A 22,315-nucleotide genomic window follows, 5' to 3' on the forward strand; every position below is an offset into this window, starting at 1 on the left:
AGGATCATGGGCATTTTTGGGATGGCTTTTTGCTTTGTTTCAGCTTCTCCCTGCCCAAGCTGACAACATGCAGCTGATACTGCACTCAAAAAGCTGCTGCAGAGAGCAAAGAAATCCACAAGCAGCCATGGCTGGCTCTGCAGGGTTTGGATTTGCTGCAGGATCAGGCGGGACACTGCCTGACATAAGTGTCCCCACTGCCCCTGTAGGCTGGAGCAGCTCCAGCACTGGGGACACCTCAGTCTGGCAGCAGCTGTGTGACCAAATTTCCCAAAGGGCAGCAGGAATTCTCCCTGCGCTCAGCCTGGAATATGGGCAGGAGCACCATGTTCCCCTCCCCCACACGGAGCCAGTGCTGGAAGAAAAGGAAAAAGGATCAGATGCTGCAAAAGTCCTGACCTCATTCCTACCCTGCCTGCATATGTTTTGTGGTAATGCTGTGATAATTCTCAAATGCTTCCTTTACATTTTCCCAGCCAGGCACCAACATCGCTGCCATCACCCCGTCTCCTTGTCTCTGCAGGAGTGTCCTCAAGGAACACCTTTGCATTTGGCTGAACAAGGTGTTCCTGTCTGAGGAACCACAACAGTGTTTTTCCTGGTTTTCCATCCACCCCACTAAACCACCAGCTTTTCTTTCTACTATTTTGAGTAGAATGCATTCCTCTGGCTAGTGTTATGTGGACAGTATGTCTGTCATTTCCTATAATCTTTTGGTCAGGTGAGCTCCAGGTAGGAGACATGTGTTCCTGATGGAGTGATAATGCAGAGAGATCCATAAATACAGAGTCTCAAAGCCTCTAATTGAGCGGTGTCTTCCGAAGGAGATGTCAGGAGCACCCAAACAATGGTTTGCTGCATCAGGATAGGAATGTGCCTGGCATGACTGGTGTGTAGGGTCTGTCCTGGGTATCAAGGAGCCATCAGACAAAAATGCCTCATGGAACACTTCCCCCTGCTCCAGCAGTGATGGAGGACATGTGCAGCCCCAAGCCATGCTCTTGCTGCTGTATCAGGCACACAGTGGGTGTCTCCTCATGATTTCTGGTCTTCTCAAAGTGCATCTGTGATGAGCTTCTGTCTGATGGGACCTTTCTTACCAAACACTTTGCCACTCCTGGAGGGAACTTTCTTATCCCAAGGCTGCATTTTTGGCCTGGACCACAGCTCAAACAACAACAGCATGCAGGTGTTTGGTCCATGCCATTTTTAACGGGCTTAAGGTGAAGCATTAGGACAAGGAAACCCAGACTCTGGCTCCCAGGCTGGTCTGCCACAGCTCTCAGATGTCTTTGCTCAATCCCTGTGCTCCTCTCTCAGCCCTGAGACCATTTCACAGCAAAGTATTACTCTATTCTGTTCCTGCAAAGTAGGTGACAAAATATGCATTGCCACCAGGGTAAGCAGTGGCAACCACAGGCACAAACACAATTTGTTTTTTTCTCTCTTGGATAAAGATATGTCATGGACCACTTACTCAAGCTAAATACTTTTCAGTAATGCCCACTTTTTTAAGCTCATGTTTTATCTAGATCAATGTTGAGGCCACCCAAGTTACCAGCTAATGTCACTGTCACTTCCAGCACTCCCTAATCGGTCCCACCCTGAGCAGGCAACAATCAATCTGTTCTTCATTGATTAAACATCACATTTTACCAGCTTCTTGGCCAAAGGCCTTCAAGACCCTTGCTTCCCAAAGAGAAGGGAGAAAACACAGCATCCTTGTGTGGCTATTCAAGGGCTTAGAGTCAAATTTTCCAGCAGGGAAGGCCCATGGCGCTATCACTCAGCCAGTGCATGTTCTGAGCAGTGCCCCAGCTCTGCTGGGAGCAGGGTCAGGCTCTGGGGCTGCTCCAGCGTTTTTTCCCACAAGTTCAGCTCGTGCATGAGTCCTGCCCCAGTCCAAAAGCCTCTGCTGAGATGCCTTTCACAGAGGGACTGAGCTGATCTGCCCACACGGGGCTGTCTCAGCAGATAAAATAAATATTTAGCTGGAGAACATCTAACAGTTTTCAAAGGGCCCGGGATGGCCCAGCGTGTTTAGACTGTGCGCATAGCAAAGGCTGCCGCTGTCTTTAATCATTTTCTTATGTATTCCATGCTTTTATCTGGAGTTCTTCACAGTTCTCCACAGGGAGGTTTGTCCTGTTCATCTCTGCATCACAGATAAGGGAATGGGGGTGCAGCCAGCGAGGGCTGGGCTTGGGGTGCTGGGGGTGCCACATTTGGAGCTGCCCTTCTTTGTGTTCCCCCTCCAAGGCCAGAGCTCCTCCAACAAGATGCCATGAGAAGTGTTTTCCATGTTTTCCTGCTGGTGGTGGTGCCACTTGTGCCCACATCTCAGCAGCAGTCCCTGTATCCCACCGTGCCCCTTGCCCCTGGATGCAGCCAGGAGATGGGCTTGCAAGGTGGCTCTGAATTGCAGATAAAAAGCAATGTTACTTCCTGTTCTGGTGCTTTGCATCGTGGAGTAACATCTCTTCTCTCTCAGCTTTATTTATTTATTACTTCATTTCACAGATGTTTTAATATAAAGTAATTAGTCCTGAGGGTAGCGTTAAGCCAAGAACAAATTAGGCTGTAACACAATGTCTCCCCTGCCTGGGTGCTCTGTTTTTTGGGAGCCCAGCAGGCAAGGCTGCTGCCTGGACTCTGCCTGAGCTCTGTAACCAGGAGCATCCCGAGGGGTGCAGTGTTCTGTGGGCAGGATAGGGCCCAGGGAGTTCTGCTTGGAGCAAGCTTCTGCTGGTGGGAGGTGTCAAAGGGAACCTGCCCCCATCCCAGCCTCCCTTCAGCTCCCACCATGGTTGAAGGGGAGCCAGCTGAGTCCTGAGGCAAGAAATGAAGCATGGTTTTCTCTGGAGGCTGTGGGGGCTTTAACGGGAGCCTGACCCAGTGTCTTATAAACTAATTTTTTTTTTTTCAAGAATTCCTTTTGAATTAACACATTTGCTTTCTCAGTACAAATGCATATTTCCCTTGCCCCACAATTTCTCCCATACGACATTCTTTTGAATCACATTTTCACAGAAACTTTTACTGAAAACAACAGCCTAGCAACCTCAGAAATATCCAGCCCAGCCAATACATCCCTATGGAAAAACTGTGCCAAACTGATGGGTCATTCTCTCATGGGCTGCCTGAGCAGGAGCTGGCCCCAGACTGGGGAAGGAGCATCCCCACACATCCCCAGACACAGCACTGAAGTTACACCCCTGTGTAACTGTATAAAACACCCAGTGGTGTTTTATAGATCCCCCTGCTTTTCCCTATTTCCCTGTGTAGCCACAGAGGGAATCTCTGCAGAGGATGGGAAGTGTAAATCCAGATTTTATATCAGAAAGGAAAGTATAACTTCATGTCCTGGGAACCTCATCATGCCTGGCTTTGCCAGCCCCCTCCATCTTCCAGCCCCATGGATCTAGGGGACTTGGGTCACATCCCAGGCTGGGCTACAAGGCACTTGAACCTTTTCAGAACCACCTTTTCACAAATTAAACTAATTTTTCAGGCCTTGCCTTCTTAAGGCCACCAGCTTTCCAAGAAATTTTAAATCCTCTAAAATTTACCCGAATCCCATAATCCCTCACGGAAACAAAGGATGGAATGATTATTTTTTGCTAAAAGGTTGGCAGGCTTCCAGCTTTCTGAAATGCAGCTCTGCCGAAAGAAAAATCTTTTGCGGGCAAAATCATGTACTGGTGGTTTTGGAAAGACAAGTTAAAATAAGGCATTTCAGGAAAAACAAAAAGCCTTTAAAAATAGTCTTGAAGCTATCTTTATCCCCAGGTCTGGAAGAAGAAGGGTCACACTTATTTTTTATCTGCTTTCCCCCCTGCCCACTGAAAGAGAAAGGGGCAGGTGGTTTATTTTTAGGATCCTGTTCCTGCTGCAGATGCAGAAAAAGCCATTTTTCCCAAAGCTGGCTGGAGCTTTGTGTGCTGGGACAGCTGTGGGAACCTCTGTCTGCCCCAGCTATGAGAAAATTGGGCTTGGAGGGGGTTTTGGAGACCAGGAAATTATTTGTGGGTGGCCAAATGAGGGTTGGGGTAGCTCAGCATTATCATTGCAGGGCAGTCATCAGGGGCTTTCTCGCAAAGATTAAATGGGTGCTGCTGCAGCACCTCATCAGCAAAGGGCCTTTGAGTCTCTCCTCACAGCTGGTTTTGGAGTAGTGAGAGCAGGGGGAAGAGCAGCACCCAGCCTGTGCCACCACATCAAGGTACCCTTGGGGAAGGGGCTCACATTCCTGAGCTGCTCCTCAGCTCTGGGGAGCATGGATGGGCAGGGAGGCATCTCACTCCCTGATGCCATTGCTCTTCCCAAACCCATCATAATCTCCTGGGAGTGCAAGGACCAGGGCTGCACAAAGCCCTCAGGATGTGGGTGCACAGTAGCTTTAGAGAGGCAGGAGGGTGTTGTAAGTTTTTCTCCTTGCCTGCCATTCCTGATACATGATTTACCTCTGCTGCTGCCAGAAATGTGGAAATGTCTGGGTGAGCATGGCTGCCAATACCCCAAACCCTGTGCCCAGGTGGCAGGGGCCAGGTAAGAGGGTGTCACTTGCAAGGTGAAGCACAGCATCATTTGGGACACCCCTGCAATGACTTCTGTCCTCTCTCAGTTCCCTAACAGCTTTTTGCAATTCCCCAGTCTACTTTCTCCTTTACCATCCTAAACAACTCTCCATCCTGAAGCAATCCCATCATTTTTAGTGACCACCTCATCCAGCCCATGACACATGGCTCCAGCAAACTCCCTTCCTTGAGAAACACCCACTCTGCTTCCCAGCTTTCATCTCCAGTGGGAGGACTTGGATTTTCTTGGCAGTTTTTGTGCCTGTGTAGAGGCCAGTGGCAATATGGGACAGTTCACCCCTGCCTGTGCTTTTGGTGCCCTTCAGGTTTTTGAGACAGGATTTCCCTTTGCAAAAGCCCTGTCAACTCTCCCCAGATAATTAATTGCATTCTTTGATACAGCTTCTGATCATGTGGCCAGCACAGAAATGAGGTACAGACACCAAGAAAAGTCCTGAAGGCATTTTTCAATGTCCTGTGGAAAAGCAGTGCAGCTGCCCCTGTCCAGGAGCTGCTTGCAGTGCTCTTGCTGGGAGGATGCAAAACCCTCCCATGCATTGACTGCTGCACAGCCTCACAGCAGCTCCTCACCTTGCCTGGACCCCTTAATCCCCATGCCAGTGGATTTAATGCCCCTGTATTAAAGAAGGCAGCTTATGGAGAGGCTGCTGGGAATTTATTAGCTGGGCTCTTGGGAGGCAGAGCCAATAAAATAGAAACTTAATGAGCAGCATGCTGGTCAAAGGAGTTTAAATAATACCTAGCAATCTACATCCTCCAACTCTTCACCTCCAAGGCTGATCATCAGTGGAAGCAGCTATATCCATGAGATGCCAGCAAGGGACCAGAGTCACTCTGGAACCCTGGGCATAGGTGAGGTGGGAGCCAGGACAGTTGCTTTAGATGATTTACGGAGTTAGTGTCAGAGTGGTAGAATTAGCTGATTTATTGGAAAATTTAAAAAACCACACCAGAATGAGGAGAAGAATTGCATTACCATGCTTTTGGTTTTTGCTAAATGTAAACAACAGCTCCTGTTATTTTAGAATTTAGCTTTGTTAATAATACTGCAGGATGCACTGACAGCACCTTCCTGGTGCAAAGACTTTCCAGACACCTGTGAGGCACCACCAGCTCTTGATTAGGCACAGGAAGGAAAGGCAGTGGTCCAAAAATTCAGTCAATCCAGTTTTAGGCTTCCTAATCCCAACTCAGAAGTGGTGAAGCCACATGAGAAGGCACTGATCCAGGATGAACTTGCTCTACCGGTTCAATTTTTCTTTTTTTTAAAAAACAGGTTTCCTTTGAAGCATCAGGCTTCACCCCAGATCAGGTACCAGCTCATCTGTACATCTAACCTCCTTCCAGAGAGGCCACAAACCCTCCCCAGTGAGAGACATCCAGCCAGCCCAAGCTGTGCACAGCTCAGGGAAAGGCAACACATTTGTGTCAGAAATCTCCAGTCACTCCCCCTGCCCCCCTGAATATCAAACAGCAGAGCTGGCACTGCAAAGGCAGATATCAAACTGTAGTATCTGTTCCTGTCATGCTGAAGAGAAGCAGGAAAGGAGCAGTGGCTGCCTGCAGGAGATCTGCTGACAGCACCAGGGCATGAGGACGCTCGGCACCAATGGCCAAAGGAATGACAGACATCCCACTGCTCCCCTGGAACCCCAGGGACAGTTCACTTGGATCTGCACTTCAAAGAAAGGGAGATACCAAGGGAAAAACAAGAACAACTGTGTGTGCAAGCCTGCTGGGTGCCTGTTGGCAGGAGAAGAGAGCCACAGCCCAGGCTTCACAAAGGTGCACAGGGCTGCTCAGGACCTTTTCCTGAACTTTTCCAGGGTAAAATCAAAGGAATTCAAGACAGGGTTGTGAGTAGCTGATCCGAGGGAATGTGGGAGCAGGACACATTTGCAGATGCAAGACATCCATCCCCATTTGGAATGGGGAATAGGAGAGAAGTGCACAAGTGGACACAGGAGGGAAGGACCAGCACATGCCCAATTCTTTTTTCTCCCTTTCAAGTATCAGCCACAAAGTGCCAGAGGTCTCAGGCCACTGTGCCTGATGGACCTCGGGATTCTGATGCTTCCAGTGGTCTCTTCCAGTGTCTCCATACAACTAATCCCAGCCGAACAGCAAAGATCAAACATGTCAGTGCCAGCAGAACAACTGGGGAAAAAACACAGAGGCATATTAGGGCATAAAAAACGACAGTGCCTCTTGTCATACTTCAGCTCCCAGAACAGGGGTATTCAGGGAAAGAGAATAAAAACCACAATCGCCTGTACAGGATCTATTACCCCCAGAGTTGTATCTCTCAGAGTTTTACTGCTATGCAGTGAAACTTGCCCAATGCTTCCAGGTCAAGGAATGTCTAAAAAGGGGGAGGCTTCCTGGACACAGGAGTTAAAATACATTACATTAACAAAATATTCCAAGAATAGTTGAACTATATAAAGAAACATGTACTAGTTTGGGAAAAGCACATTCTCGTCCTACCAGCCAAACCAGCTGAACCACTAAGAATCAAGTTTTGCTGGTAAGAAATACCTACTGCAGGAGCAGAGCTGCCTGCCAGAGACCATGCACACCTCCACATCCCTGGTGGCCACAACCATCAGGAGACCTCCAACCTCCAGTGCTCCCATGGCTGTGGCAGACAAGATTTGCCAAGTCCTGCTGGGTGCTTTCAGACATGGCTGGGCTCCAGCTGCACTTAGAGCCAAGGGAACTGTTCTGGAGCAGCTCCAATGGTGGTTCCAGTCCAGCATTTAGCTTTGGCCACTGGTATGTGGCAGTGGGAAGGCTGAAGGGTGGGAACATGCTCCCTTCTGCTGACCCCGTGGTGGGAATAGGCATCTCAAACAATTTCAGCAGGATTCAGAGTTCACACAGCTCAGTGCCTTTCATGCCAGCACAAAACTGCTCATAATGGTACAGCTTCTGCCAGACTGTGATTGTACAGAATTTGGACAGCTTAAGCCCATTTACTACGGATGACTACACTCAACTCTGCTACAGTGGCTGGCAGCAACCAGATAATCCCAGGAAAACTTGTTAAGGCTAGCCTGGGCTCTGCATAGGAGCGGAGCATGTGAAGCCCTCTGTGGGTTAGAAGCTCATGCATTGCTCCAATATGCCCAAAAATACAGGGCAAATGGAAGTCCACAGCCCTCATCCCAGCCCTGCTTTTCCTTTCCTGTGTCAGATGGAGCTGCTGGAGCAGCCAAGTGGGTGATGGAGCACTGCAGGACAAACATATTGCACTGGGAAGTGAACTTGAGACAACACAAGCTTTGGGTTCAGCCCCGAGGCTCATGGGCAATGATTTCTGCTCTGCTCTTTCCTTAGCAAAACAAATACCTTCAATTATGTCCCTAGTTCTGCTTTGAACAAATAATGCTTTTCAAGTGGCAAGTCTCTGCCCTCAATACAGAGGAAGATGTGAAGTGTTTACAGGCCCTCTTTTGCAGGAGTTGGGAAGATTCACCTATAAAAACGTCGTTGGTCAGTGTGGATGAGAACGAGCCGCTCCTGCACGCGCTGCCAGTCAGAGCTGCTATCACCACTGGGTACACTGTGAGGTTATAGCGGACATACTCGTCAAGAAAGTAGTTTTCTAGATAAAACCTGTGAAGAAAAAGAGTAACCAGAATAAGAATTTTCTCTGTATTTTGTTTTCCATTCCCTAGGAAAAGAATTAGACAGAGAATGAGGGGTTTTGTGGGCTGGCTGGGACAAGAGTCCAAAATTTTTCATTTACTAATATTCAAAAAGTTCATGAATAATTTATTTAAAGTAACTTTAGGGAAAAATAAAGCCATGTTTCATATGGTTTCTGTTTCACACCTTCAGATGTAAACCTAAGGCAGGCTGGGCTCATGCAAGTCACAAAAACACATTCCTGGCCCACAATACTTATTGGCACTGCTGAGATCAAGGGATAAAAGCTCTGCCCAGACTCCCAGTTCGTCTGCCATGAATTATAACAGAGGCCTTTATACTCGGTGTTGGGAGAGGGACAAGTGATGAGTGAATTGGAACAGCTGGTCACCACTGGTGGGAGGTGGAGGGGGTTTCTGAGGCTCGGTGGGGACCCGTGGGGTTGCTTACCATATCACCAGGCTGAGAGCCAGGATGCTCAGGGAAGCAGTGGTTGCTTTCTCATTGGGCACGTTCCACTTGTAGATGAGCACAACGGCGAAGTTCAGCAGCGTGGCGATGCTGGTCCACGTCAGGTACAGGGCCAGCCCGTTCTGCACCTGCCACGCAGCACAGCAAGGGACAGGAGTGACACACCCTGTTTGTCTTTGGTGACCCCTAGGCCCCAGTGCAGTTAAGCCAGACTCCTGGACCTAGCTGCAGGAAAAGTCCCTTAACACAGAGAAAAGGTGAAGCCTTGGAGTCCCGAGGGGCTACAGAGATCCAGCCCAGCTATGTGTCACACTGGTGTCTCAGGCGGTGCCAAGAACAGAGCCCACTCCCAGTTTGTGCCAAGAGATGTAGATGCCTTTTCAGAAGGTTTGCTAAGAACTTTTCTGTGCAGGGCAGAAATCTTTCCTTAGTTATGTTCTGCCACTGGATCTTGCACTCTTGATACCTCCAGCACTGCACAGATGTTGTTTTTATTTCCCATTTACCCACAGGACAGCTTCTCAAAAGCCACGTACCAGAATGCGGATGAGCCAGAGCTCAGCCTTGTGAGCCTTCACAAACCACGAGGAATGGATGCTCAAGGCTCGGTGGGAAACATAAAGGGAGGCACACGTGGTAAAAGAGAGGACTGCCAGGAACACCAGGGCTGGAAGGAGGTATCTAGGACAAAGAACATGAACACACACAATAGACATCACATTTTTCTCACTGGTGTCACAATGCCCTAATTTGTAGCTTTAGTGTTTGGCCTTTACTGGCTCTAAGTCGATCAGCCTTTAATAAAGGTAATCACTACACATAGCCCTCATTTTGATGTATTGCTGTTGCTCTTTTACTCTGTTAATCATGAAGTTGTTTTCCTGACTCCAAGTGATTTCTTCACCTCTTGACAGGGTGCTCTCATAAGCCCTTAATGTGACCATCATTATGGAAACCATCCAAGGCAAGGAGCTTAACTGCATTAATAAAGAGAGACGTGGCTCCTGTCTTACCTGTGCAGGTAAAAATGTAGAACAGCAGCTTTGAGGAGATCTTAGACTTCAATGACCAATCTGTTTCATGGGCAAGATGACAACATAATGCAAGCCCCCCAAACTTTTATGAAGGCTACATTTTGGCAAAGCCTGGCATGGAGTTTTGCAGGCATGATTACGTGTTCACACACGAAGTTAAAAAAACATAGAGGAAAAAACCAGTACTGGGGTGATCCCATCAAGAGTGTTAAAAAGTATTTGTAACAAAAGACAGCTTACTCGCGGTCCCACAGAAAGAGCCATCCAACGTTGAGGCAATTATTCAGACACCATGCCACATAAAAAGGTGTTGGCAGCAAGTCTGGCTTTATGAAGACATATCCAAGTTCATTCCTGCCAGGGAAAAGTGGGTATGGAGAGAGGAAAACAATGCCTGCATTGACCAAACAAACCTTTCTGGCCTCATTTTCCTTATATTAGGAGGGACTTTATATTGGAATTAAACATTTTGGCTTAAATCAGACTATTTCTCCTCTGTGTCCTTCTCTGATACAATGCAGAAATACCTGTGGCTTTCCCTGTCAGGCAGTTATTGATCTCATTACCCCAGGAAAAGTTTGCAGTCCAGTTCAACAAACCAGGAGACTCCCAGTGCTGGTTGCTCGATCTTTAACAGAAAGTAAACTCAAAGCATTAGCTCTGTAATCCATTAATTTTGCCCTCTGGATTCTCAGCCTCTAGCAGTGGGTAAGTGCAGGTACTGGGTAAATCTGTCAGATTCCCTGAATCACTGGAAATGAAGCCTCATAGAGGAGTTAACACACTTTGATGCCTGTCCAGTCTTTAGAGGAGTTCATGTACACCTGCAAACTGCTTCCCAGCCTTGGATGCTGGACATAAGAGATGCTGCAGCCACAGAGCTTCAACATGCCAAGTCAAGATAGATGGCAGTGGGTTTGCTCTTGCTAGAAACCCCTGAAAGAAAGGTAAGAGACTAAGCTACTCCAAAAGGGAAGAGTCACTGTCCCTGCTCATTTATGCCATAAAGAGTAAATAGGGAAAATACCTTCGACAGATCCCTGACAGGGCATAGAGGAGCCAGGCGAGCTGCCAGGCGTAGATGACGTTCCAGATGAGGAAAGTCCAGCCAGCTGGTGTGAAATCAGTGCTGTACTTGGCAGAGATGTTTCCAGGGGTTGTCCTGAACACACCTGTGGAATGTTATTGCAGGCAAGAGTGTTATTGCATCCAGAGGATGGGGAAAGACTGCTGATTTTCCTTAACCTTCAATATTCCTCCCTGCCTCAGTGGGTTCAAGGATGATGAGAGCATGCCCTTGGTGCAAACCAGCCACATGCTGCAGTTGGTTTAGACATCCATTATGGGATCACTGCCCCTTATTGTGAACACCCTGCACCTGCCCTCTTAGACAGAACCAGAAAAAGCAGCTGTCTGTGTAATCCAGAGGATGGCATGATGGCATTTCCTGGCAGATTCAGCCAGATAGTGCTCAAATGCAGCACCACTGTCATCTACAAACCCACAGCAGCACCCTGAACATCTTCCACCAGGGATACAAGGTGTGCAAAGACTGTCTTTCAACCACCATTAGATCCAGGTTCATCAGGGACATTATCTGGATTCCAAGGGACTGGTTTGGCTGTAAACCTGGAGGATGCCCCAGCTACTTCCAGCTTTCACAGAACAAGGTGCATTTGGAGAGTTGATGAGGCAGCAAACACATCTATCCCATCTAAGCCACCTTGTATCATTGCATGATATAAAGCATGAAACCCACCTCTGAATGAAGAAAATTTGCTTTCATTACCTTTGAAAGTCCCAGTGGCATTTCCAGCATTCATTATCACCATGACCATGAAAGTAGCCAGCGACAGAAACATCACCAAAATCTTCAACTTGTGTAGAGCATCCATCTTACTCTGAAACACATTAGAGATGTTGTTGGCTTATCCTAAAGGAAGCCTGGATTTGTTCCACATCCCAGAGACTGTTTTAGAAATAATGTTGTAAATTCACAAATTTTAACTGCCAGCTTTTATTTGTGGAGTTTTCATTAGAACTAAAAAGGCCTTTGCATGGGCTAGGAGCATCTCACTTTGACGAGATCTTGTGAGGTTGCAGAATGGAAATGGGAAGCTTTGGGAGAGCCACCTGCTCTGCCACCCTCCGTTGCAAGAGCCATAACTTGGGTTTGCTGAAGGTTTTCACAAAGGCCTAAATAATTAGCCCACAAAATTAGCTTATCTGACATCACTGTTTTACTGAAGCAAACAGGCTTATCAATTTTGCCCACTCTAGGAAGCAAATATGAAAATGTTGAAGTCTTCACTTAGCAGCCAAGTGCCTTTTAGTTCAACATAACTTCTCACATTTACCTCTCTAATCCTCTAACTCTGACAAATTAACTTCCTTTCATGGTGCTATTACCTCCTCATCTACTGGCTGCAAATAAGCTTTAACTGCTTTAGGACGTCTCAAGAAGTTTATAGACTATAAAATTCACATTCTACAATTTTTCAAAGTTAGTAAGGAGTGACTTGAGCTTTCCCAAGAGATTTCCATTAGTCCAGCATTTATTCTATGCCAGAAAAGTTTAGTGCCACCTCTAAGAGTAAGCACATACACACCCAACTATAGGCAACAGCTTTATTTCCCCTCACAGCTCAGCACTTGAGCTGCTTTCTCTCTACAGTGGCACTTCAATGCTTTCCAGGGTTGGCAGGAGTAACAACTGAGTTGTTTCACATTACTCAGACTTGAACAATAAATTCCAGTTCCCACTTCAGTGAATTGTTTTATAGTTCCAGGCTTTGTTCACAGAACGGGCTGCATCCAGACACGTCACAAGGAAGTGGGAAGGGAGGTTCTGTTTTCTGTGAATCTACACAAGTTTTTTCCCTTTTCAGTTCTATCTTAACAGAAAAAACACCCTTTTAAAGTATAAAAATTAAAATCTTCTGTGGAAGAATGCAATATATGAAATCCCAATTAGATTGATGTCAATCAAATTGCAGAACAACATGCTGTCTTCAACAGATACACTGGATTAGCAAATTTTGAAAAGAAAAATCCACCATTGTACTATTGTGCTGTACTATCGTATTGTACTATTAGATATATCATTTCTGGCTCAGGAAATAACTGACATGCAGATTTCTGAAAGCCATGAAAACGTAGAAGAAAAATATCCCTGTACACTTGTCCATGATCAAGGAAAGAATATAAGAACAGGACATTTTCCTGCTCCAGTACACGGGACTAGCTCGTCCTGTGACCTCCCTGCCTGGCTAAAACTCTGACCTCCCATAGTTCAGCATCACATTTCTTTTTCATTAGCATATTTTGAAGAACCTTGATTGCACAGCTTCAGAGAAACCCGTGTTTGCTTACAGAAGTCTAGGAGGAAAGCCTTATTAAACAGGTCAATGGTTTCACTGGTGCCTCTCACCTCCTGCCTCCCTCTAACTTACTGTTTGCAATAAATGTCTGCAACATTTCCTGCCTGCAGTCTCCAGTCACAAACACCCATTAAAAGAATCAGAAATATTACTCACAGGAATCCACACAGGCTTTATGACAGCGTTTTACAGCTGTGGTTCAGCTACAAGCGGCGCTGGGGAGTCTCCGCCTCTGAACCCTATCTAAAGAGATTTCATACAACTCTCAGCAGATTAATAATCACTTATTATTATTAAAAGAAAAATAAAAACTCACAGAAGTTAGACACACTTTCTGTCTGTGTGCTGCTGCAGCCTCCAATTGGCTAAAGCCTCCCAAAAACAAGCACTTATGCAAGAGAAATGTGATTACTTAACCGAAGCCTTTTATAACAGCCAGACATTTCGTATAACATTGCACTTTCCCAACTTGTTGGCAGACAGTAGCTAGTGAGTGCATGCTCTGGGCTCCTGCCTGCTTTGTCCTTCCTCATCCCTGCCAGGGGGAGGGAAACTGAGCACTTAATGTGAAATACTGCACCTCAAAATCTTAGTGCTCCGGAGTAGGAAATGCTGGCAGGGGGTGCTGGAGAAACAGACTGGATTTGGGGTTTGGGCAAGATGGAGATAAAAATGGTTTGAATTGGAAGGGAGCTGAGAGATCACGGGGCTCCAACAACCCCCCTGCCATGGGCGGGGACACTCCCCACTCGACCAGGTTACTCAAAGCCCTGTCCAGCCTGGCTTAAACATTTCCAGAGATGAACACACAGATATAATAGACAGAACCACAGAAAAGTTTAGGTTGGAAAAGAACTCTAAGATCCAGTCTGACCATAAAAAACACAGATCCATAGTCTGGATCCTGTGAACACCTTCAGATCTTCCTACAGCCCCAGGTGGAGATTGGGTCACGAGTAAATTTTTGTTCTTTGATATACAAAAGGTTCCTGCCCTGCAGTGCAAGCCCACCCCACAGAAGCAGTGCAACCCATGCAAGCTGATCAGTCTCCGCCTGCACCTCTGTCTGCTACAGAACCACAATCTCACCACAGCCACTCCTTTCATTTTATATTTCTGCTTGTTTCCTCTCAAATTTAAACTTTTATAGCCACATTAAAATATTCTTCAGCATCAAAAGTTATTTACCTTGTGCAGCCACAGTGCTTACCAAGCAGACAGTTTGGCTGGCAGCTGCCCATGTCAAACATAAAGGCAATGAATTAACTAGCAACTATCTTCACCCTTTGGAAACAACATCATGGGGCTGGGAATTAACCCAGCTGGGGCTTCCTTGACCATTGAGATGGGGTGGAAAGCCCATGTGAACTTGGGTTTGCCAGCTGTGGGAAGTGCAGGGCAGCCAGCCAGCACTGTTACTGCCTGTTTGTCTGTGTAGGTGGGAGGTCCACCCTTTGGAGGCATTCTGAGGTCCACCCTTTGGAGGTATTCTGATGTGGAAACCAGTGGTTTAAGTATGATTATTTCTTATTAGCCAGACAACATGTTGTGCCCTATACACGGATTAAAAACAAGAGCTGCTTCTGCATAGCATGTTCCTTGAAGAAAACAGAGGCCTGAGCTCACAGCATGGTGGCATTGGCATTTTTCTCTCCTTTTTTCACTTTGTGAACCCCCCAGATATGTACACAGTGACTCTGCCCATGTCCTAGAAACTGCCTTCAAGTCACAAGGTTAGAAGCACTTGTTGCAGCAAGCATGGGCTGAAGTACAAGCAGAACCATTACAAACACTGCATGGCCTTTCCCTCCAGCAGGTCAAAATCTTTTTCTACACTGGAGCATGTCTTATTTATGGCCCTCTATACACATCTAGTGTGTATAGGCATATATATGTCTTTATCATCAGATAGTCCAAATGACCTCAGCACAATGTCAGACATTACATTTTCATCCAACAAATGGATGGCCTAAAATTCCTTACTGAACACAGGCCACTTTATCAAACATGTGCCTGTTAGGTACAGATGGTCAGCCAGGTCCATGCTGACATAAATCTAGGGAAAGTTCTGCATGCAGGAAACACTGGACAAGTGTAAGAACCAAAATTCACCCACGTGCCCCCCACACACACCTTGGTGCCCCATGTTCTTGCTGGTTATTCCAGAATGCATCTCTTGTTGCAGTGAGACCAGTGGAAGCAATGCCACCACAGTGGTGGCCTTGTCCTCTGGCCACACTCTGTAACCCAGGCACAAACTTAAAGCCCACATTCTGGGTTTCAGAAGGTTTTGGGTTTTTTTCAGAATAAATCACAACACAAGCCTTGGATAAAATATTCAAAATTATTTTATCATGCAGCTCTACAAAAATCCCCTCAGGTACATCTGTAAAATACAGAGCAATGTACTTAGTGCTTAGAAAGTTATTAAAATTGAATGTCTCTTGCTTCACTAGGCTGCACAGCATTCCCAAAAGTGGGAATGCTCAGGACAGCTATAGCTTTAAGATACCAGAGTTAAACTCAAAGGAAGTTTTTATGGAAAGGCCCTACCTTTCTATAGCGTATCTTCTCTGAGAGAACTTTCAGGCTTATTTCTTCCACATGGGTTTGAATATCTTTGCTGGCCTGTTGAGGAAATAAAATTATATTGTCACAGGAGTGGCAAATGCAGTTACATCAATTTCAAACAAGAAATGGCTGCTAATGTTTGGATGCACAAAAAGAAGCATGATAAAATCCATATTTACAAGAGGATGTGTCTTGAAATCCAGATAATGCCACTGAATGGAATCACTGGAACCAATTCCATGACACAGGCAGTGGTTGGTACATTTCAAGATAAGTTGCTTTGAATCAAATATAAGTTTGTATTCATCTGGCTCATGGTAGAGTAAAACAGTTTCCAACTAACAGTTATTTTACCATCAGGGCAGTTTTCCACTGATAAGCAGAGGAAAATCCAGGCTCTTCCTGTATAACCAAAAATCTTTAAAGGGTCTGCCTTTAGACGTTTTACAGCCCTCATTTGTTTTAAGAGAAGAAGAAAATAAATATGAAAAGAAGCTGCTTTTCAAGAAGGAGAGATCTACCATGCCCATCCCTCCCATGCACACTCTGCAGCCCCAAGAGGTGCTCCAGCAGCAGCTCAGACTCCAGCACACCCAGCAGAGCAGGACTGCTTGCCCTGGGACCAGGGCTCCACTGTCACTCCCCCATGCACTGTAAGCCATGTGAGCATTTACAAGGTGATGAGCTAGCATGAGCAGACTTTGTGCTGGTATTAGTGCCCTGCTGACAAGAGGAAGATGCTATATTTTTAAGAAAACCCTCAACATGAATCCTCCTGCTAGTAGCTGAAATAAAACATTATGAGCACAGACAGTTTGAGTCCCAGAACAGAAAGTGGAAGCCAATTGCTTTCTACCTAGAGATGCCCCTGTGGAGGCTCTGTCCTCAAAATAAACTCATTTTGCACTGTGCAGGAGCTGAGAAAAGTTCATCTGTGGGCAGCTCACCCACCTAACGGCACACACTGCCATCAGCAGCAAACTCCAGAAAGCAAAGCCCCAGAAACAGCTCCCCAGCAAGGCAGGAGCTCAGATATTATGATCAGCCTGCCAGAGCCTTCTGTCCCCACCACCAGCAATGACAGGTTTAAATCCTAAAGTTATTCTGCACACTCAGTACTCCAGTTTAATCCTTGCAGCCGCTTGCTCTAACTGCAGGGCTTTCCCAATGTGCTGGGCAAACTGGCACCCATGAGTCAGTGACCTCTTTGGAAATCATTTTCAGGCCAAGTTCAGCAAGTGTTGACAACCAAATATACTAATCTTCTAACAACAGCTCAAGCATCCTAATCCTGCAGTGGGTTAATCTGGGTGCCCTCAATGCCAGGGATTTGCTTTTCCTTGCTGCTAGAAGGGATGGGATTTGGCTCTGCACATGAGGATGGGCACACAGAGAAGAGGATCTGTGTTAGCAATCCCCTTTGGGTATTTTAAGAAGGAAAATCATCTGCTTTTTATTGTTGGAGAGCAGAACAGATCCACCCTTTGGCAGCAGGGAAATATCCCTACGTCTGAGGGAGCAAGAAGAGTAAGGAACTCACTACCCTCATATTTTCAACTTGACTTTAAGCTGCCATGTTAAAAATCATTGACTCATCTCCAAATCTTTTCTTTGAACTCTAGACTAAGGACATCATTGCAAACATTTATGTAACTCAAACTAAGCCCTGCCAACTCTTGTGAGAGAAAGAGGGTAAAAGACAATGCACTTTTTTCTCTAAACTGAACTTCTAAGAAGTAATAAAAAATATTATCCCCAGATGTTCTTACTTACTGGTTAAAGATTGGTGAGTTTGCCTTCTTCAAAGACAGCCCAAGAGTCTGCCTGCAGCAGTGTCCAGTGTCTGCAGACAGCATCCACAGCATCAGCCCAGGAGCACGGCAGCAGGAGGGCACAAGGAGCCAGGAACTCAGCTGCACAACCACCCCTTCAAACGGGATGGCTGGGAAGAGATGAGAACAGCAGAGCTGAGCAGCATTGAACAAAGACACATCTGTATGGAAATCTTCAATTTATAAACCTCTTAATTGCATAAAGGTTATTTTATTAAATCCCATGGCATTGCTGCTGCTCACAGGAGACTCCCATGTCCTCTTCCACCGCTGAAGGAACGACAAAACCAAGAGCATTCATTCAGCACCCAGTTTGCTCAGTGTCACTTCTCTATCCTTATTGATTTTAAGAACACACACATATTATTCTCCTGGACACCTCATCCCTGTCACCTGGGAATGCTCCGAAAGCATTTAATTGTTTCTCTCCCCACAATTTCATGAGGAAAGCAAAAGCCAGCCCCTTGCACTGTCTCTGAGCCCTCACTGGGTACAGGGGGCTGTTTTGCAGAGCTCTCATGGCCACCAGCATGGCCAGGAACAGACACAGACAGGAAGGGAGGAAAGGCACCTGGACCGTGGTCAGAGCACAAGTTTTTCTCACTTCTGTGGGAGCAGAGAGAGAGCTGCCTTCATTTATAGCTGCAGCATCCAGGTCAGCCAGAACCTCTCATGCAGAAAGCCTGCTTGAGAGGTAACTTGGGTGGCCTGATTTTCTTTATGGTGCTTTTTTTGTGGCACTTCATATGCCTCAGAGCAGTAGTGTCACCTATAATAGGCAGCATTCAATGCACCTCTCAAGCTGAGCATTTAGAAAATGAGAAACATTTGGATGGCAGCATGAAGATTAAACAGATGACTTCCATTCACAGCAGCTGAGTGCCTCACTTTAGTAGGAATACTCCTTTAACATAGCAACTTTGCAATCTAATTATCTAGGTATTTTTTAAAGGCAACTAGAGTTTGTATTAAATGTGTATGGATCTCTATCACCTCCTACATGAACTATTAGCAGAACTAGAGCATTTAGTATCATTACTGTGGGAAATTTGTGGAACAAAACTCATTGCAAGACCTTAGAGCTAGGGAAAATGATTTTTTATTAAAAAGATTGCAGTAAGTTGGTCCTATCCACTCCCATTCTCCCATCAATATACTCACATGCACAGGACTGTATGCACCAATCTCTCAGGATCAGCCAAGTACAGCAGGAAGCACACAGTACAACACCACCACTTCACTGCCTCTCTGGGATGGGCTCTTCTTCATTTTTGTATGCACCTTTTATACCTTTCAGCAGTGGATATGATGATCCTGTGTCTCACCCTTCAAGAGTTTCAGGCAAAACTGAGTCTTTTGTTACTCTTATCTAGGCATTTCACAGTTTTTCTGCTGAGGGTCATCCTCTGGTCCCCTTATCTCTAAGGCTCCAGTTTGAGTTTTGTCCTCTGATTATTTATTTGCATGAAACACATGGTGTGGTTCTGCAGCAATTAATACATGCCACTCCTTTAACCCTTCATCTGCTGTTTTTCTGGTGTCTTCAGGCAGGCATTTCCATTCACATCAGTATTGGTAATTCTGCTCCAAAACCTCCACATCAAGCATGTCTCACCCACGTGAGATCCTGGCACAATTTGGAAGCTGTTAACTTCCGGTGAACCAGGGCAGGGAACAACTCTGGCAACAAATTACACAGCTTCTGGCTGGCCATACAGAAATGCAGAGGTTGAAAATGTCTGTGTGTTGTGGCAAATTTTAGGCAGCAGTCCCTTTAAGTGATTCTCTTGTTTATATGTTACCACACAAACTTCATTCACCCCCTTCCCACATCCTTATCCTTTCTTCTCCGTCTGCTCATCTTCTCATTCTCAGTATTCCATACAATTGTTCCCATTCCCTTTCCCTTAGAGGAAATACCACTTCCAAAGGCTGGTTTCTGCCAATGTCTCCTCTCCCACAAGGATGTGAAAAAGTGTTTTCAGACCTATAACTCAGCAGAATAATTTGGCTACTTCTTGGAGGTAAAAAAGCACAGCCTTTACTCCATGTTCATCTTCCAGACAAATTTCCAGGCTGCCTTTCAGAACATGGAAGTGTTCAAAAAATAAAAAAAATTATTTCAGACAGAAATTTAAGACAAAACATCAGTTCCCTTCTAAACTTAGTCAAAACCATGGAGACCTCTTGTACTGTAACTTCGAAGAAACAAACCAAGCCTGAGGCAAGAAAGAAACAATGGAAAATTGCAGCAACAAGGGGAAACTGCAGCCAAAGTGGGAATTTTGGAGAAGTCAGAAGGGAAAAAAGGGAGCTCTAGCAGGAAGAATAAGGAAGCCATAACTGCAAACAGTGGTGTAATTTTTGCCTACAGTAAATGCATATGTTACTGAAGATGTGTATGCACACGAATATATCCAGTTCCTCGCTTTGCAGCCTCCCCAGAGTCATGCAGTTAGTGTTTTTATTCCTTCATGCTGGAGACCAGGTGTGTCTGTGGAAAGCCAGCTGAACACAAGGGCTTTATATCTCAAGAAGGTGAAATGCAGTTTCTCACAGAAGCCTTTTTCAAGACACAAAATCTCCCAGGCCCTGCCACCCACCACTGGAGGCCTGCCTGCTCCTGCAGATCCAGATGAGGACCCAGTGCACTCCCAGCGCAGCTGGTGATTTGGGCTACCTGTGTTTTGGACCAGATATGCCCTATCTTGTCCTTTGGCTGGTTCTTTGGAGGGACTAGAACCCTTTCCTGAGGCAATGCAGAACATCACAATTGTTTAGGCTGTAAAAGACTTCTAAGATCATTGAGTCGAAATGTTAAGCCAGCACTAAACATGTTTCCAAGTGCTACATCTACACATCTTTTAAATACATCCAGGGATGGTGACTCCACCACTTCTCTGGGCAGGCTATGCCAGGGCTGGGCAATGCTTTCAGTGAAGAAATGTTTCCTAATATCGAATCTAAACCTCAGAATAACAGAAGCATCCAGAAAGGTCAGAAGCTTGATCAGCCCCCTCTTTCAAAAATTATTAGCAGCAGATTGATGAGGACTGAGGTTCCATGAGTGTCAGAAAAAGCCAGTAAGAGTCCAGACCCTGTGCACATTGGAGAGGTGCCTCTTAACATATTTTCCACTTATTTCCAAACCTTATGTTGTCCTAGCCCAAACACCCTTCAGAGTTATTATGGTGCTACTTTTTGCAATTCAGTCATCAAAGCAGTGTCCACCCTTCCTCCTTTTCCTCCTTCCTACTAATTAATTTTTAAGCAAAGCTTATGGTGTTAGCAGTTTTGATCTGGTTATTCTGTTGAGGCGTGCCTACAGTCAGAATCCACAAAGCCTCAGTGGTGCCATCGCTGTGAGCTTGCTGTCATGCCCAGGAAGCCAGCTGAACTATCAGCTCTCTGGATAATAGCACGACAGCCTTTTCTCCTGCATTACAGCTTTCAAATGTGTGAAAGTGCCATCAGCACAGGGCTTTGGCAGACTCACAGACCAAGGCTCCTCACTGGCACCTAAAGTGGGCCATGCAAGACACAGAAGACTGGCCAGTCAGTCCCCACCGCTTTCTCATCAGCTTTAGGAGCTCAGACACAAGTTGAGGCATATCATGACTCATTTTGTTTGAAAGTTTGTAGAAGTGACAAAGTCAGGTCCTACAGATAAACACAGGATCATTCTCACCAAGTGGATTTTTTTTAAGCCACTGGTTATTACTGCAAAAGAGGTTATGTATAGGCTACATAATGTGCCTGTGTGCCACTTGGCCCTGCAAAGCTCCTGTGCAAAAACACCAGCAGACCTAAGACCCACTTGGAAAAACTCACCTGCTGCAAATAAAGGAGAATCAGGGCTGGTGGCAATTGCTTAGACTTGCTCTGAGCACAGATACTTCCACACAGAACTCACCAACAATGTGAGAAGCAGAACTCAGGAATTTCTCTTCCAGAAATTAGGAGATAGACACTGAAAAGAGCAATCTCAAACAGCAAAGGTTTGGGGTTTTTCTTCTGGCTTTTTTCCACCAACATAGAACCATCCAGACCTTACATGCAGGGTGTTTTTTCTTGAGTGGGTTTGAACCACAACAGCTCCAGTGTTATCCTTCCTAACTTATTCATTTTTTGTGGCAAGTGTAGATCAAACCTACCTGTTACAGTGGTAAATCAGAGTAATAACAACAAGATCCATCACTCATAACGATGAAAGGACTGGCATGGCTGGATCACATTATATCAGTGAAGGCCATAAATCTCCTCGTGTTTTACTGCCCACAAAAAGAGAACTTTCCCAATCAGAGAAAGCTGCTGAGCCAGAGATGTGCTCTCAGGGCATGTGAGTGTTCTGCAGGAACACATCTGTCACTTGGCAGTGTTCACCCAAAAGGAGAGCCCTGGGTGATATGGTGCACAAGTGAAAGCCTTTTTCTGCAACATGCCATACTACAGAAAGTCAAAGTGTCTGAAAGAAGAGAATTTCAGCTCTCCTGGGGGAAGAGGCACAATGATCACTTCATAAAACTCCAAATATTAAAAATCATTATGCTGTACTGACACCCTAAGTACACCATACTGAAGAAGCTCCACTTCCAAAGGCTGCTCCACATGCCAGATAAATCTTTTCCACATCAACTTCTACATACAACATATAAGGAAATAAGTATGTAAAACCAAACAAAACCCCTCAAAGTCCCAGTAGCCTCCCCTACCTGACCATGAGCAGAAGGCTTTTCAGGGATGCCAGCAGGATCTCTGCAGGTATGGATGGATTACTC

At 45.8% G+C, this 22,315-nt stretch overlaps 1 protein-coding gene across 1 annotated transcript; it reads right to left on the reverse strand.

The window, feature by feature from the left end:
• Nucleotides 1–5,710: 5,710 nt before the first annotated feature.
• LOC128946594 (uncharacterized) lies at nt 5,711–13,504 on the reverse strand. Its single transcript, XM_054290490.1, has 9 exons — nt 13,466–13,504; nt 13,291–13,377; nt 11,544–11,655; nt 10,782–10,926; nt 9,995–10,108; nt 9,257–9,401; nt 8,700–8,848; nt 8,077–8,216; nt 5,711–6,755 (listed from the first exon to the last, which is right to left on the reverse strand). The coding sequence occupies exons 3-9, from the start codon at nt 11,647–11,649 to the stop codon at nt 6,634–6,636; spliced, it is 921 nt and encodes a 306-aa protein (XP_054146465.1). The 5' UTR covers nt 11,650–11,655; nt 13,291–13,377; nt 13,466–13,504; the 3' UTR covers nt 5,711–6,633.
• Between the last annotated feature and the right edge of the window lie 8,811 nt (nt 13,505–22,315).

Source organism: Melozone crissalis, unplaced genomic scaffold (assembly GCF_028551555.1).
Source record: "Melozone crissalis strain CALT ecotype California unplaced genomic scaffold, PUWL_Pcris_2 ptg000081l_1, whole genome shotgun sequence".
Taxonomy (NCBI): Eukaryota; Metazoa; Chordata; class Aves; order Passeriformes; family Passerellidae; genus Melozone; species Melozone crissalis.